Source organism: Chrysochloris asiatica, unplaced genomic scaffold, assembly GCF_000296735.1.
Source record: "Chrysochloris asiatica unplaced genomic scaffold, ChrAsi1.0 scaffold00267, whole genome shotgun sequence".
NCBI classification, from domain to species: Eukaryota; Metazoa; Chordata; class Mammalia; order Afrosoricida; family Chrysochloridae; genus Chrysochloris; species Chrysochloris asiatica.
Genome location: NW_006408785.1, coordinates 3,785,231 through 3,798,119, shown reverse-complemented (window position 1 = coordinate 3,798,119; position 12,889 = coordinate 3,785,231). Strand labels below are relative to the sequence as shown.

General features: G+C 36.9%; 1 protein-coding gene across 1 annotated transcript in view; it reads right to left on the bottom strand.

Moving 5' to 3' along the window:
- The window catches only part of LOC102832836 (potassium voltage-gated channel subfamily H member 8-like), a gene marked incomplete at its 3' end in the record, with an annotated part of 520,053 nt that overhangs the window by 102,908 nt on the left and 404,256 nt on the right, over positions 1 to 12,889 (bottom strand). The window contains exon 6 of the mRNA XM_006874245.1: positions 2,480 to 2,637. Within this exon, the coding sequence (XP_006874307.1) occupies positions 2,480 to 2,637 (158 nt within the window). The remainder of the gene's footprint in view (positions 1 to 2,479; positions 2,638 to 12,889) is intronic.

The following is a 12,889-nucleotide window of genomic DNA, read 5'->3' as shown; positions in this document are numbered from 1 at the left end:
CAGAGGCTCCACAGGAGACGGACTTACAAGCTTTCTATGGTGGTGTTTCTGGCTATTCCCTTCTCTTCCCCTCAAGTGTCTGTTTTACAATGGTATGCAAGGGAAACCGAGATTCAAAAGACAGCCAAGTATCTTAACATTATTTCCTCTCTTTTACCCATCACAACCATGTCTCAATTCCTGTATCCCAGATGTTATTGTCAAGTGCAGTTGATTTGGTTCCAACTCATAGCCACCCTGCATAGGAATTCCTAGGAGCAGTTAGTGACTTTGAACTGCCAACCTTGAGATTCACAATCTAGTGCTGATCCTATAGAATCACACAGTAGTCTATATATGTTGTTTTGTCATCATTAAGTTCCATTGAGTTCATTCCAACCCATAGCAGCCCTGTATAGGGTTTCTGAGGAGTGTCTGGTGAGCTTGAACCACCAACCTTGAGATTCAAACCAACTTTGCAGTCCAACACATTAACCCACAACACCACGCCAGATCTCCATATATAAATACTGATACACACATACATGCACATTACATAATTATATATGAAGGGACTTCAAAAGTTCATGGGAAAATTCCATTATCTTTTTATGCCTGTTTTTCCATGAGCATTTGAAGTGCCCTCATATATATAAAATTCTCTTATTTTTTTTGTTCCCAAAAAGAGATGAAATATAAGATGTATTATAAGCACTCAGTAGTAAAGTAGCAAATTAATTTAGAACAGAATTTCATTAACTAACACTTATCTTACATTTTGCCAGGAGAATTCTTTTTTTTTTCTTTTTTAAAGCATTTTGCAAAATATACAATAGGCTTCAAAAAGTTCTTGGAAAAATCTATTGTCTTTTCATTCCACTTTTTCATGAACATATTGAAGCCCCCTCATATACTTTTGGATTTCTTATGCAGTTTGCAAAAGCCTTCTAAAGTCATTACTCTTTCATTATAGTATACTTATCTAGTCAAATTTAATCTTAAAAAGCACTTTAAAAAGCCTGGATAACAATTTAATATAGCACTGATTGATATTCTATAGTAGATTTCCCCCCCAGAGCTTTCCTTTCATTTGAGTTATAAACCTCCTAAAAATGTTGACACTCCCAACTTTCCAAGAAAAAAAAGTAAAAACTAGGAAAACAAAAGAAAAACTCTATTGTAAAGGCAACAAATAACAATTGTCCAAGTCTGTACCAAGTCAAGATTACTGTTCTATGCTCATTTTAATGTGAATAATGGCTATATTTGAAACTCTGATCACTTTATTAATACTAAAAGTTTACCTTTGAATTCTTGACAGGAAATACTATTTCTACAGGATGTTGTCAACTGACTAGGAAATTTATTTAGTCTGAACTTATGTTTAGTAAATTTTACTTGCTAAAATTAGCTACTCTAACAGCAAATTGTATTCATGGTCCAAAAAGTGTTAATATGCTTCTGTACAGGCCTTCCTATTTTATCAAGGAGCACTTAGAACTTTCAAAAATATCATTCACTAAGTAGTAAACATAGTCACAGTTCAATGTGAGCTCATTTTCTTTTCTTTGAGGAGATGGACAGGAGAATAAAGGATTTAAAGGAAGAAAAAGGAAAAAGTTACAAATATTCTTGTAAATTCAAGAGAAAGCTCAAGTTTTATGTTAGTCATTGTGTCATTTAAGTTACTGACCCAGTTAGCATTTTTAAAAGAATTTCTTAAACTGCTTGAATTACCCAATTGTAATTTTAGGGTTTCTCTATCTATTTTGGTCTTATGTTGCCTTTGTCTATAAATAATGACATGCTAAAACAGTCAGAAAATGAGGAAAAAACCTTCAAACTCTCTCTAGACTTCTACAGGCATATTTCTACTTAAGTGACATCTGGTGTGGTGCTTAGGATAAGCAATGGACTCCTAACTGCAAGGTCAGCAGTTTACACTCACCATTTGCTCCTTGGAACCAACTAGACAGCACTTAATAACAATATAAAGTGATGCTTATCTTCCTACAGATGATTTCCTTAATGAAGTATTTAGTAGGTTAGTTGTTGTTGTTATGTGCCGTGGAGTCGGTTCCAACTCACAGCGGCCCTGTACAGGGTTTCTGAGGCTATAAATCTTGATGGGAGCAGAAAGCCTCATCTTTCTCCCGCAGAACAGGTGGTAGTTTCGAACTGCTGACCTTAAGGTTCACATCCCAATTCGTAACCACTACGCTACCAGAGCTCCTTGTATTCATGTTAAATTCAGGCTTTTTGCACATCCTGGTTCTGGATAATTTAAAAAGCAAAAACGGGTCGTGTAAATTTCAAAAGGAAGTAACTTTCTAAGTGGAGAATCGGGCATGTCTATCATTGGCATCTTTGCATCTTTATGAGTAAGTGTGCCAAATGACGATTGTAAAAATTGCCAAAAATGTTTAAACCTAAACATATGGAAAAAATATGTGGAGTAAAACACACCCTAAATGGTACATGGTAGGAGCTTTGTACTTACCACAGTGACGTTGAAAGCGTACAGAAGATCAAAAGGCAATGCAGCAATCAAATCAATGATGAACCAAGTTGTGACATAGTGGATGCAAATTGATCTTGCTTCAAAGATAACTTGACCAGACTTGCTAACATAGGTTGTTCGGAAATTTAGAATAATATCTGCTTGGGAAAAAAAAAGAGAGAGAGAGAAAAGGAAGGAAGAGAGAGAAACCAACAAGAAAAGGAATGACAGACAAAAAATGAAGGAATGGAGGAAACAAGGGAGGGAGAAAGGAAGAATATTGAATTTTGTCTATTTATACATTTATTTATAAAACTAAATAAAAATAGATAAATGATCATCTTATTTATGGTTAATAACACTCAAAATGGTTCCCTTTAACAGATCCTTTCAACCCAAGAAATATGTATTGAGGAATAATGAAGAAAGCAATCTATTTGAGAGCTTAGTATTTCCCAGACTGTAAATAATTATAGCAATAATAACAATAATCACCACCTGGTAAATGTCCATTCTCTACCAGGCATTGTCCTAAAAATTTAGTATATCTTATTTCAGTTAATCCTCAAAGTATCTTCTGAAGTAGGCAGTATCATCCCCTGCCTAAAGCATCAGAAATGAAGTCTTAGAAAAGATGATTCTTGTAAAATCATATTGATAATATATAGTCAGAATTTTACAGAGATATAATTTGTCATTTATATTAATTATTTTATATGATACAAATTAATTCCAAGTATGAAAACAGGAATGTGACTTAAAGAACTAAGATGAGCCTGACTCAAGACATGGCATTTCAAATGCCTCATATACATACAAAAACTAGACAATAAACAATGAAGACAGAGGAAGAATTATCCATTTGTAATATGGTTGTGGAGTCCTGGTGTGGTGCTGTAGGTTAATGCACCAGACTACAAAGCCATTTAAACTGCAAGGTCAGTGGTTCAAGCTCACCAGCTGCTCCTTGGAAACCCTATACAGGGTTGCTGTGGGTCGGAATCGACTCGACAGCACTTGACAACATCAACAACAACAACAATATGGTGGTAGTAAAGAGTATTGAATATACCATGAAGAATGAACAAATCTGTTTTGGAGGTAGTATAGCCAGAATTCTCTTTAGAAGTGAGGAAGGTGAGACTTTGTCTCATTTACTTTGCACATATTATCTGAAGGAAACATTCCCTAGAAAAGGACATTGTGCTTGGTAAGGTAAAGGGTGAGCAAAAAATAGGGAGACCCTCCACAAGATGACCCAACATAGCACCAAAGGACTCAAACATATGAGATATTGTGAGGATGACTCAGGACAGCATCCATAGGGTCACTATGAATTGGAGTCAACTCAATGATACCTAACAAAAGCTTGAAATTTTTACTAATCTCTGCAAAGAAATGGTTCTGTCCCTGTTCAGAAGGCACTCCCATTAACAAAAGACCTGTAGCTGCTGTTCTATGATTTCTCAGTTAAATTTTACCATTGTATATTAACATATGATATATAATTGCTTTCAACCTCTCCCTACACATTCTTTTATCATATATTTATTTATTGAGACTCTAACAGTAGATGACAGCTTAGTGAGCACTGGTACAATGACAAAGTGATAGGCAGGTGGGTCGTCCTCAGCTCACTCCTGCTGCTTCTGAATAAAAAATGCTGAGACTGTAATTCTTGGGTTAAATATCATAGTTTGTTTTAGAATGGAGTACAACCAGGCCCTAGGGTGTTTCAGGATTGGTGCATCTATGAAAGGGTGATAAATGATGACTACAAAAGAAACAGATTTCTCTACAGAACTTTGTTCTTGGGTAGTGCAGTGGTTTGGTGAGGCAATAATCAGATGGAAGGCTGGAAGTAAATATAATAGTCCATAAGAATAAGAATTCAAGGAGTTATGAAGCTAACATTAAGTTCTGGTTGCATCATTGTCAGGTGAATTGAGATACTCTTTATCGAGATAAAGAATTTGTTGATCTCATATAATCATGATGACATCAGTAATAAAAATTACTTACCATAATGCTTAATTCCATTTGTATGCCATATTTAGTTTTCATTCCATGTTCATGTATATGGTAAGTAGAAATCAAAAATGATCCCCAGTGACCCTCACATTTACACAATCTCTTTCCCGTAAATGTGGACCAAATCTTTGTCTGTGATGAGATAACAGTCCTTAATCATATTATTTTATGTGACTAAAGAAAAATTATCTTGAATGATAAGAACTGAACATGGGAGCCCTTTAAAAGCACAGATTTTCTTTGGCTTGTGGCAAGATATTAGAAGTTAATGAGACATACTCCTGATGGCTTGGAGAAAAGTGATGGTTATGCTGTGAAGGTGGCCATGTGACAGGGAATAGTGGGCAGCCTATAGAAGCTGAGAGGGGCTCCTGGGTGAGAAAAAGGGACTCCAGTTCTACAACAACCAGAAAATAAAGTCTTCTAACCACCACAGAATTTAGAAAATTCTCATTTCCAGAAAGGAACATAGTCAAGCTACCCCTTGATTTCAGACTAGTGAAAGCCTAAGCAGAGAATTGTGCTAACCTGTACCTAGACTTCTGGCCTATAGTACCTCTGAAGTAATAAATAGCTGTTGTTTTAATCAGCTAAATTTGTGTTAATTTGTTATGCAGCATTTAAAACTGAAGACAATATTTATTATGCCATTTAGTTCTCATTACAGTTCTGGTGTGGCACTGTGGGCTAATGTCTCAGATTGCAAAGTCGTCTGAACTGCAACATCGGTGGTTCAAGCTCACCAGCTGCTCCTTGGAAACCCTATGCAGGGTCACTATGGGTTGGAATCGAGTCGACGGCACTTAACAACAACAACATAGTCTTATTAAGTGAGATTATATATGAATTATGCCAAAATAGATTACTATTATTCACAGATAACACAAATTCTTACTTGGGAGTCCTGATGTGGACAAGCACTGAACTGTTAATGGTGAGTCTGGTAATTTGCACCCACCAGTCTTTCCTTGGAAATCCTGTATAGGTTGTTATGAGAATAGACTTGACAGCACTTAATAACAACATGAACCCAGTACTGTTCTACTTAGTATTGTTGTTATTGAGTGCCATCACGTCAGTTCCTACTTATAGAGACCCAGTATAGTGTTTCTGGAGAGCAGCTAGTGGGTTTGAACCACCAATACTGTGGCTAGCAACCCAGTGCTTATCTTAATAAGTGCTTTATGATTTTAATTTCATTACTTACAGAGCTCTAGAAGGTATCATCCTCTTTTATAGATGAGAAAACAGAAGCGTAAAAGAGGTCAAATAACTTTTCCAGGGTGACTCAGATGATAGAACTGAAGCAGAGGATTAAATTACTAAGTTAGCTAGTGAAATATCAAAACTCAAATCCTAAATTCCTAAAGTCTCCTAAGATCCAATTCAGTATTTTGGATTTTGGTGATGTACCTGAAACCAGTAATGTCTCATATCTGGAAGCAAGCTCTGGATGACCCCAAAATTGTTCCAGTCTATTAATGAGTGATAATACTTCAAAAATTCATGCTTTTGCTTATATTTAGAAATATCCAGAGGCTTCTATTATTAATATTGAGAACATAAAGAGATGAAGCTAGTGGATAAACTACTCAAATGATAATTTCCATGGCAGAGTAAAAATGCTGTGTCATTGGGACATTGAAGCATCATTACCAGGAAGGAACCAGGGACACAGTGGAATGCCATCACGCTGCTTTGGTAGCATGTGAACTTGTCATCAGATTTATCTGTTAGTAGAATATTTTGACAAGCGCAGGGAACCAGCTGTTGAATTAAATGGGGATTCAACATCATGGTGTCCATAAAAAAGTTCAGGTTAGGCATCCAGATGCCCATTTTCTGAGGAGGGAGTCAAAACACTAGTTTTAAAAATCCCTTAGTGATTTTTGGTTACTACAATAGATGCTTATATAAGTTAAATTCAATCTTAAGTTTAGGGGGGAGTGGAATTTCATGTGCCTTTCCTAATTGACACCATCAAGTCTCTCCCACACATCTGTCAGTCTCTAATGCTGTGGTGGCTTGCTGTGATGCTGGAGCTTAGCCACCGATATTTCAAATACCATCAGGGTCACCCATGGTGGACAGGATTCAGTGGAACTTCTAGACTAAGAAAAGAATAGAAGAAGGAATAGGACATCAACTTCTGAGGGATTGGTCCCTGAAAACCTTGTGAATAACAACTAAAAATGTTCTATTACAGTGCCAGAAGAGGAGTCTCTCATGTTGGAAGGAACTTAATATATAACTAGAGAAGAGCTGTCTCCTCAAAGTAGAGTTAACCTTAATAACATGGATGGAGCAAACCTTTTGAGATTTTCATTTGCTGATGGACCATGACCCAAAATAAGAAGAAATAGCTGCAAACATCTACTGATAATTGAAACATGGAATGTATGAGGTATGATTCCAGGAAAATTGGAAGTTGTCAAAAACGATATGGAATACATAAAAATCAATATCCTAGGCCTTATTGTTGTTACATACTGTTGAGTTAGTTCCAGCTCATAGAGACCCTACATAGAGTTTCCAAGGAATGTCTGGTGGGTTTGAACAGTCAACCTGTAGTTGCAGTCCAGTGTTTATCATATAGTACCACACCAGGACTCTATCCTAGGCATTAGTGAGATGAAATGGACTGGAATTGGCTATTTTGAATCAGATAATCACATGGTTAGTATTCCAGGAGTGAAAAATTGAAGAGAAATGCAGTCACATTCATCACTGAAAAGAATATTTCACGATCCATCTAAAAATGCAATGCTGTCTGTGAAAGTACGATATGTATATGCCAACAAATAAGACCTGCTAATACAACATCATTCAAATTTATGCACCAACCACAGAGATTAAGAAACTGAAGAATTCTACAAACTTCTTTGAGGAATACTGTGGCTCAGTAGGGTAAGCACTGAAATGTTAACCACAAGATTGGCAGGTTCAAGCCCAGCAACTGCTCCCTGGAGAAAGATGAGGCTTTCTGTTCCTGCAAAGATTTACAAGACTCAGAAACTCTATGCAGTGCAGTTACAGGTCAGAACCATCTCTATAACACTTAACCACAGCAACAACATCTGATTTCTTCAGTCTGAAATTGATCAAACATACAATCAAGATGAACTGATAATTACTGGTGCCTGGAATGCAAAAGTTAGAAATAAAGAGGAGGCATCAATATTAGGAAAATATGGCTTTGTGATAGAAATGATACTAGAGATTGATTGACAGAATTTTGCAAGATCAATAACTTAATTCATTGCAAATACGATTTTCAACAACAAAACAGCTGTACTCAAAGACTTCTATAGATAAAATACACTGGAATCAAACTGACAACATTTGTGAGAAGAGAAGAACAGTATCATCAATGTATTCATCACAAGGCAAGTAGTCAACTATGAAACAGATTATCAATTGCTTCTATGCAAGTTTAAGCTGAAGTTGAAGAAAAATAAACCAAGTTCAAGAAAACCAAAATATGACTGCATAAATCCCACTTTAATTGAGACCATCTCAAGAACAGTTTTGACACAATGAATGTTGATGACTGAAAACCAGAGAAGTTGGAGGATGACATCAAGAAAATCATACATGAAGAACGTAAAACAACATTAAAAAGTCAGGAAATGTTATTAAAAAGAACAAAGTGGATATCAGAAGACTGTGGCAATTGCTCTTCAGCATAGTGTGGCTAAAGCCAATGGAGAAAATGATGACGTAAAGGTGCTGAATGGAAGATTTCAAAAGAGAGTTCAAGAAGGCAAGTATTATAATGAAATGCGAAAAGACCTTGTGTTAGAAAGCCAAATTGGAAGGACATGCTCAGCATTTTTCAAGATGTAAAAAACGAAAGAACAAATTTAAACTTCAACTTGCAATATTGAAAGCTTCTGTGGAAAAATAATGAATTTCGAGGAAGCATTAAAAAAAGATGGAAGGAATACAAAGTCAATGCACTAAAAAGAAATGGTTTGTGTTCAATGAAGAGGTAGCATATGATTAACGACTGAAAGTGCTGAAGGGAAATGTCCAAGCTGCCATGAAAACATTAGTGAAAAACAAGGCTCCAAGAATTGACTGAATACAAATTGAAATCTTTCAGCAAAATGATGTGGCACTGGAAATACACACTCATCGATGCCAAGAAATTTGAAGACAAGTACCAACTGGACAAAATCCATATCTGTGCCCAGTCTAAATAAAGGTGACCTAATAGAATATAAAAATCATCTAACAATATCATTAATATCACACTCAAGTAAAATTTTGCTGAATATAATTTAAAAACTGTTGCAGTAATACACAGACAGGGAGCTGCCAGAAAGTCAAGCTGGATTCAGAAGAGAATATGAAACATGAGATACCATTTCTGACATGAGAGGGCTATTGACTGAAAGCAGAAAATACCAGAAAGCTGTTTGTTTGTGATTTATTGACAATGAAAAGGCTTTCAACTCTGTAAATCAGAACACACTATGGATAACATTGTGGCAAATGAAATTCCAGAACACTTAATTGTGCTCGTGAAAAATGTGTACCTATATCAAGAGATGGTTAGAACAGAACAACGGGATACTGATTGGTTTAAATTAGAAAAGTTGTGTGACAAGGTTGTATCCTTTCACCATATTTATTCAGTCTATACACTTAGCAAATAATCCAACCAGCTGGACTATATGAAGAAGAAGGCAGAATCAGATTTGGAGGAAGACTCATTAATGACTTGTTATGCAGATGACAAAATCTTGCTTACTGAAAGAGCAGAGGACTTGAAGCACTTAATCATAAAGATAAAAGAGTATCATCTTCAGCATGGATTACAACCACATGTAAATATAACAAAAAATCCACATAACTTGACCAATACATAACATCATTATAAATAAAGAAAAGATTGGCATTGTCAAGGATTTCATTTTTCTTAGCTCCACAATCATTGTTCATGAGAACAACAGTCAAAGAATGAAACATACTGCACTAGGCAAATCTGCTTTTTGTAAGACCTTCTTAAAGTATTAAAGATTAAAGATATGACCCTGAGGATGAAGATACATTTTAAATAACACCATTATGAATGAAGAAAAGACTGGCATTGTCAAGGATTTCATTTTACTTAGATCCACAAGTCTAGATATTTTCAATCGCTTCATATGCATGTGAAAAGTGGACAGTAAATATGGAAAACTAGAGAAAAATTGACATGTTTGAATTTTGGTGCTTGTGAAAAACACTGAAAGTGCCATGGACTCCCAGAACAAACAAATTTGTCTTGGAAGAAATAAACGCAGTATGTTCCTTAAACGTGAGGGTGATGAGACTTCTCACTTGGCCATATTATCAGGAGGACCCAGTCACTTGAAAAAGACATCAGTGCTTGATAAATGGAGGGTCAATGAAAAGGAAGAAGCCCCTAAGCAAGATGGATTGACACAGTAGTTGCAACAATAGGTTCAATTATAACCATAATTATGAAGATGGTGCAGTGCAGGATCAGTGTTTTGTTCTGTTGTTCACAGTGTTTCTATGAGTCAGAACTTATGACACCTAAAAGCAACATCATTAAGTATACAACAAATTTTGTGGAACGCCTACTGCTACCATTCACATATCTAGAGTACTCCTATCAACAAAGGAATGAGGGAGAACAAACAAGATGGTGGACCGGATGGAAGTGCAGTGAAGAGCTCCATCATCAACAATGCAGAGTACCAGACCAATCAGGCTCAGGGGATGGTGCCAGAACTCTGAACCACCTATAAGGGAATAATTAGAAGGTTGGAAGGCTTACAGCTAGGGAAATTTGTAGCAGAAGCAAGAAATCCACTGCTGTCTAATTCAAGATGCTCAGATGTTCCCGGAGCCACCATCTTGGGTGAGACCAAGCAGGGGAAGGATCAGAGCAGCCACGGACACCTGACAGAACCACAGAGCTAAAGGTGTAGACATACTTTTTTTTTTTTGTATCTGTTCATTGGTCTCTCACTGTCTGCGCACCTCCATTCTGGTGACTAGAGGGGATGCCTGAGCAAGTGAACACCCCACCACCACCCTAGAGGGTTCTACTATGCGTGCACACAGATCTCCTCAAAATTTAAAGAGATAGTTTCCATTTAAAACCAAATGGCAACAGCTGGTCCTGAACTATTTACAACTAGAAAAAAGGCCTGAACGGGGATTGTAGAGTGGGACAGACAGACTAAAAAGGAAATAGGTCAAAAATTAAATCCTGAGTTATGTCACAATGACCAACAGTGGCATCTTGAAATTTCTTAGGAAGAAGAATGAAAAGGGAAGCCCATCTCCTGATCCTGGAGGCAATCAGAAAGCATAAAAAATACCAAAATACACACACATCTAAGTATTAAGGCCACAGATATCTCCTGAATATGCCCAAAAAACAGAAGCAGATGACCATATCAGCACATGTCCAGAAATGAGATAAAATGACTGAGGCAAATGAGCTGGAAGTAGACCTACACTCCATACTGGAAGATGGGCAGGCTTTGGAAATGCCTGAGAAGGAATTCAGAATTATGATTATAAAATGTATCAAAACACTATACAGTGGAGTTGAGAAAAATCACGAAGAAGTCAGGAAAGTGCTACAGGAACAATCAAATAAGATAGATACAGCATTGGAAACAATTCAAAATCTACAGAAAGAGGTCCAAATGATTACTAATAGAATATCAGAAATGGACAATACAATGACAGGGCAAAGGAATGGAATTGAAGAGATAGAAGCCAGAACTAGTGAGATAGAAGATAAATCTCTCAACGCTTCAAAGATAGAAGAGCAAATGCAAAAAAAAAGGATTAAAAAAACCTAAAGAAGGCCTAAGATTAACGTTAGACAACATGAAGAGGAATAACTTAAGAATTATCAGCATTTCAGAACCGGAACAATCACACAAGTCCACAGAGGAGATAGTTGAAGAGCTTCTGGAAGAAAAATTTCCTAACATTCTGAAAAGTGAAAAGATAAGCATTCAAGAAGCTCAACGAGCCCCAGGAAGAATAGACCCTATAAGACAATCACCAAGACATATAATAATCAAGCTCTCCAAAATCAAAGATAAGGACAGAATCCTGAAAGCAGCTAGGGAAAAGAGAAGTGTAACATAAAAAGGCAAGCTAAGATTTCTCAACAGAAACCATGCAGGCAAGAAGGCAATGAGGAGACATATATAAAATCCTGAAAGAAAAAAAACTGCCGACCAAGAATCCTCTACCCAGCAAAGTTGTCAATCAAATATGATGGTGTAATCAAAACATTCTAGCATAAACAGAAGTTAAGGTATTTTTCAAAAGCCAACCCTGCTATGATAAACATCCTAAAGGAAGTCCTGTGGACTGAGAACCAACACGAACAGACAACAACTAGACAATGACATATGTGGCAGCATCATCCTGAACTCAATCGACAAATGGAAGAGTCAAGAACAAAATAAAATTATAAGAACAGAGTATCTGGATGGTAAGTCTATGATCAAAACAATTACAATGTGAAAGAAGGTAAACACAGATGAAGAGAGATCCAGGTGGTGGGAAGGTCAGGTAGATTACAGGATTAAAGAGACTGTCATAAATGGAGGGAAGAATTAATGAAATATAAGGTAACCAAAGCAATGGGGTTGGGGTGGGGGAGGTTAGTTCGGGTGTTGCGGAGGGCAATACAAGAAGGGGAAGGAGGTAGAAGAACAAGATAGATAAGGGAACACTGCAACAGGTTTTCATGGCCTAAGTGAGACAGAAGTAAATAGTGATACATACTCAACCTTGAAACAACAGGGCTCTGGGATACAGGGATCTAGGTATAGCTAGAAGAGGGGAAATAATACTAAAATGCTTGACTGTCTTTTGAATGTTAATTTCCTTTGTCTACTATTATAAAATAGACACTTGACTGGGATAGAAAGGAATGTGGGGAAACATGATTAGAGAAAACTTGTAAGCCCCTCTTCAGCCTATAACTGATTGGAATACCCAAAAGGGGTTGTAGAACTTGCCCATTGCAATAGGCCTCATGCAAAGCCTTTACAGAGTATAGGACATTAGGTGGAATCCTGAGTCCCATCCAGAACATTATGAGGGGGACATTATACCAGTAGAAAGGACAAGCAGACCAGCCTGGAACAGCTACAGGGACAGAAGATACATCTTCAAAGAAAGATCATCAGGAAAAACCCAAAACAAAAATGTCAGCATGACTGGCTACTACCAGAATAAGCAAGCTGTTCGCCAGGAAGACATCAAGGCTAGCAATCAAGTTCCTTAGGGACAAACTCCCCTGTAAGACTGAAACTCAACGGGAACACACAAACAATCATGTAAGCTTGCTGGTGACCACATAGGTCTACTGGTGAGTGGAAGAGG